This window comes from Papaver somniferum, chromosome 1, assembly GCF_003573695.1.
Source record: "Papaver somniferum cultivar HN1 chromosome 1, ASM357369v1, whole genome shotgun sequence".
NCBI classification, from domain to species: Eukaryota; Viridiplantae; Streptophyta; class Magnoliopsida; order Ranunculales; family Papaveraceae; genus Papaver; species Papaver somniferum.
Genome location: NC_039358.1, coordinates 50,100,043 through 50,104,620, shown reverse-complemented (window position 1 = coordinate 50,104,620; position 4,578 = coordinate 50,100,043). Strand labels below are relative to the sequence as shown.

Here is a 4,578-nt window from a genome sequence, read left to right as displayed (position 1 = left end):
AAGAAAGATGTTACGACGTGCTCCACTAATGTACTTACCTATTCGATCAACTTGTACTTTGATTTTTCCGATATAGTACAAGTTGCAACAACTTGACAATCATATATAGAAATATTTAGTCAATCGAATAATGATCATCCAATACTCCTAAAGTACATATTAACATGTTAACATGAGTTAAAAGATCATCCGATACTCCTAAAGTACATATTAACATGAGTGTGCTCTAATAGGTTTCCAAATTAATCAAACAAGAACAAACCTTTGAGCCATAGTTATTAACTTAGGTAAAGTATTTGGTACTAGCGAGTTTCAAATTCAGGTCATTGGTATCATCACCCAATGATTTTACCATTACTATAATGACACCGGAAAAAAAGAAGATTTATGCATTTTGATAGATATTTGAGAATCCTATCCCAGCTATGAACAAATCAAGAACTAATTATATTCCAAGATAAATTGCCAGAAATAATCTACATATTTTATCAATCAAGAAAACTTCAGCGGAACGGGTCAGAATAAAAGAAGGAAATATTACATGCCATCCTCAACCCGAAGACACCAATTAACCGATGACCAATTTTTTACTTGAGCTGTTGTTAATAGTGTGGCCATTCCCAATTTCCCAAAATGATTATTTTCATCAATGAATTAGTGGCATCAGATTATTTTTTTAAGGTTATGGCCTTGAAAAACGAGCCGTCAAACTGAATCAATTTCAGTTAATTTCAGTTTCCGTACATGGGAGTAAATGAAACAAAGTGAAGTAAACGGAAACAAGCCCTTTTAATGCTTAATTAGTGACTAAGAACAACTGAGTGTATGGTAAAAACTTGGTAGAAAAAGAAACGAAAATACTAGCAGTAGGCCAGAAGATGTATTATGAATGATGCAATTAACAATAGCTGAATTTATAATCAAGGTTGGAACTGGCAAGAGCAAAACCGAATAATTCAAAGTCCAATCTTCTTCTTTTTCTTATAAAGTATTTTTTTTTTTTTTTGCTACTTGCCTATATGTATTATAAAAATCACATGTACTCCATCCACTAATCCAAACTGCTGCTCATATTCTTATGCAGAATTGTAGAAACCTTCTTTGTTCATCAAGATTGATCAAACCTAGCTATCAAATATCATTTGATAACGAAAAAAACAAGAATCATAATACTGGTTGCATAATGCTTCTAAAGCTCTTATATCTAGTGCAACTCTTTTTCTTAACCGTAGCATCTTCATCATCAGTTCCTCCATTCTTCAGGACAAAAGCAGGGTGTGATGCCAAATGTGGTAATGTTTCAATTCCCTATCCGTTTGGAATAATCAATTCGAACGGGAATGATTGCTCAATTGGGGGAACCGGGTTTGATTACAGCATTACTTGCAATACTTCTTTTCACCCTCCCAAGGCCTTCCAAGGTACAGGTAATCTTGAAGTCATAGATATAACAGAAACTGAAATTCGCACTAGAAACAACCCAGCTGCCTTATGTTACAGTGAATCCGGCAACGTCACGGTTGATATTTGGTGGGCATCGATGAACTTCACTGAAACACAATTTACAGTATCGCATACAAAAAACATGTTCTTTGGGATCGGGTGCGACACATATGCATCTATATATGGGAATAGGAATGGGTTAAAAGATTTTTCCAGCTCGTGTTCGTCGGATTGTGATAATAGGGGAAGTGTGATGACTGGGTCTTGCTTCGGAAAAGGGTGTTGCCGGAGTACCATCCCCAAGGGAGTACAGGTGTTTACAACTATGCTCGTGAAAAAGAAAACCCCATGGCTGAATGTTTCATCGACCTGGTCTTTCGATCCTTGTAGTTATGCTTTCGTAGCTGAGCAAGATCAGTACACATTCAGTGCATCTGATATCTTGGATGGAAATAATTTCATGAGCAAAGTGACAGATGTACCTGTTGTACTTGATTGGGCTATAGGGAATAAGACTTGCGAAGAAGCACAAAAGGACTTGGCAAGTTTTGTTTGCCAGGAAAATAGTAAATGCAGCGATGTTGACAGCAATCCTGGATATCTCTGCACTTGCAACAATGGATACGAGGGGAACCCTTATCTCAGTCCTGGATGCCAAGGTATGCAAAGTACTATGAATTCATCTTATGTTGAATTTGTTGACATGTATCTTAAAAACTGCAGAGCTAAACCGATTCTTATGTATCTTAAAACAGACATAAATGAGTGTGAGGATCAAAACAACAAACCTTGTGTAGGGATTTGCACAAACACCATTGGGAGTTACAATTGTTCTTGTCCAAAAGGGAGTCGTGGCGATGGGAAGAGAGGTGGGAGTGGTTGCGTTCACAATAATGAAGGGTCTCCGGTGTTTAAGATCTCTCTCGGTAAAACTTCCTTAAAATTTTAATGATATCAGAATAGAGTCATCAACAACCATTCACTCAAATTGAGTTTTTAAATTCAAAATATTTGTATGTTAGGCATACTAAAATAAAAATGGTCAATGTGAATGCAGGTATCGGTTTAGGCCTCTTGTTTTTAGTTATTGGTAGTTCTTTGTTATACCTAAGTTTGAGGAAAAGAAAGCAAATCCTTCTCAAGGCAAAATTCTTTCAAAAGAATGGAGGTTTATTGTTAAAGCAGCAAACGTCTTCACAAGAAGGTGGCGGAGAATCATCTGCAAAGATCTTTACAGCAGAAGAACTAAAACTGGCAACCAACAACTATGATGACAAATTGATCCTTGGGCGTGGAGGTCATGGTGTAGTTTACAAAGGAACTTTATCTGATAATCGTGTTGTTGCCATAAAGAAATCAAAAATAGTTGATGAGAGTCAGATTGAAGAATTCATCAATGAGCTAGTCATCTTAACTCAGGTTAACCACCGAAATGTTGTGAAGATTTTGGGGTGTTGTTTAGAGACTGAAGTCCCCTTACTTGTCTATGAATATGTTTCTAATGGAACCCTCTCTCAACATATCCATATCGCTAAAGATGGAATGTCATCATCCATTTCTTGGGAAAGTAGGTTGAGAATTGCAGCCGAAACTGCAGGCGCAATTGCATACTTACACTCTGCAGCTTCTATACCCATTATTCATAGAGATATTAAATCAGCCAATGTACTGTTGGATGAAAATTACACAGCAAAAGTGGCTGATTTTGGAGCATCAAGGTTAAATCCGTTAGATCAAAATGAAATAGACACACTTGTTCAGGGGACCTTAGGTTATTTGGATCCAGAATACCATCATTCTGGCCAGTTGACAGGTAAAAGCGATGTTTATAGTTTTGGTGTAGTTCTTGTAGAGCTCCTAACAGGAGAAAGACCTATATCGTTGGAGAGATCCGAAGAACAACGTAATATCGCATCATATTTCATTTCATTGATGAAAGGAAACAATGTGCTCCATGTCCTTGAGACTCGGGTTGTGGCTGAAGGGAATAGAGAGCAAGTCCTTTCAGTTGCAAAACTTGCAAAGAGATGCCTCAGTTTGAAGAGTGAAGATAGGCCTACAATGAAAGAAGTTGCTATGGAGCTAGAAAATTTGATGAAATCGTCATCGTCAACACACACATCAATGCAAGATAATTATCGTAAACACAACGAAGAGCCAACATATTCAACATCTGAGCCAACAGATTTATATACAGTACCAATAGGCCACTACTCACTCGGTGATTCTGACCAGTTCAGTACAGAAAGAGACATGTCAATGTCATCATTTAATCCACGATGATTGTATTATGCACATATATTACCTTGTATTCATTATATCCACCTGTTTCCCTCTGAAATTGACAAATTTGGCATTTTCAGTAGGTAATGCTGCAAAATTGCTAGACGCAGCAATCATATTGTGATTTAATTTCTGTAACATAATTGGTATAGATACCTTGTATTGTGGACGTTCTAAAGTACATGTTTAAGCAAGTTTTCTTAAGAATACTGATCACCAGATATTCCTCTTATGCTTCCCCATTGAATCAAGCAATAATTACTGTCAGTGTTAGGTTTCTCAGAAGGAGGCATAATTGGACTTAGACTTGGACTCATGAGTCATGACTAGGGATGGACAAAACCGATTCAACCCACCAACCCAACCCACACCCACCTGAAATTATCCGCATCCGACCCAATCCACTTAGGAACGGGTCGACTATGGGTCACAACATCAAAACCCATCGTATGGTGGGTCGACTGTGGGTGACAACTTCCCTCACCCGACCCAACCCACCCACCCACCTAAATATTTCTAAATTAATGTTAACCCTTAGATTACCTATCCTAGATGAACCACATCCAATGAAGTGATAATATATAATGCCTAAACCTAATCATCGGTAGCTTCTCTTCACTGAAGAGTCTTCAATCAGTTCCCTTCAATGGCAGTCTCAGAGGCTAAGTTTATTTTTTCATTTTCTCTTCGCTTTGTAAATCAAATCACAGCATCACCAGCAGCAATCAATCAACATCGTCACCATTAAACCAACAACCAAAGGTGAGATTAGGAATCATTGTAATTTGTAAATACTAATTAGGGTTTTGTTTCCTAAGATTGATTTTGAGTTGGCTTATTTCAATTGGGTTC

The 4,578-nt window shown here is 37.4% G+C and overlaps 1 protein-coding gene across 1 annotated transcript; it reads left to right on the top strand.

Moving 5' to 3' along the window:
* Positions 1-1,078: 1,078 nt before the first annotated feature.
* Positions 1,079-3,762, top strand: LOC113328790 (wall-associated receptor kinase 2-like). Its single transcript, XM_026575804.1, has 3 exons — positions 1,079-2,102; positions 2,199-2,369; positions 2,501-3,762. The coding sequence occupies exons 1-3, from the start codon at positions 1,079-1,081 to the stop codon at positions 3,724-3,726; spliced, it is 2,421 nt and encodes an 806-aa protein (XP_026431589.1). The 3' UTR covers positions 3,727-3,762.
* The last annotated feature ends 816 nt before the right edge of the window (positions 3,763-4,578 follow it).